We start from the raw sequence: 271 nt of genomic DNA, 5'->3' as shown, positions 1-271 counted from the left end.
TACTCAGGGTGGGCTGGGGGGGCCCCCCATTCCCCCCCCACCCAGCCACCACGTTGTTTTCCCCCTCCCTCAGGCTACCACTATGTCTGCCTGCGCAACGAGAGCAACCAGCCGCTCTGCCTGCCCGCCCTCCTCCTCCACACCGAGGCCTGCGACTACGTCCCCGACGGCCACCAGGGTGCGGGGGGGTGACGATGACACCCCCAAAACCCGGGGGGGGGCCCAAAACCCAGGGGACCCCCCCCAAGGCCTGGAAGGCGCGGGGGGGGGG

General features: G+C 71.6%; 1 protein-coding gene across 1 annotated transcript in view; it reads left to right on the top strand.

Moving 5' to 3' along the window:
• The window catches only part of LOC104835260 (1-phosphatidylinositol 4,5-bisphosphate phosphodiesterase beta-3-like), a 28,004-nt gene that overhangs the window by 16,614 nt on the left and 11,119 nt on the right, over positions 1–271 (top strand). Inside the window, exon 15 of the mRNA XM_010573147.1 lies at positions 46–178. Within this exon, the coding sequence (XP_010571449.1) occupies positions 46–178 (133 nt within the window). The remainder of the gene's footprint in view (positions 1–45; positions 179–271) is intronic.

Source organism: Haliaeetus leucocephalus, unplaced genomic scaffold (genome assembly GCF_000737465.1).
Source record: "Haliaeetus leucocephalus isolate CR32 unplaced genomic scaffold, Haliaeetus_leucocephalus-4.0 Scaffold371, whole genome shotgun sequence".
Taxonomy (NCBI): Eukaryota; Metazoa; Chordata; class Aves; order Accipitriformes; family Accipitridae; genus Haliaeetus; species Haliaeetus leucocephalus.
This window is presented reverse-complemented; position numbering and strand designations above follow the sequence as displayed.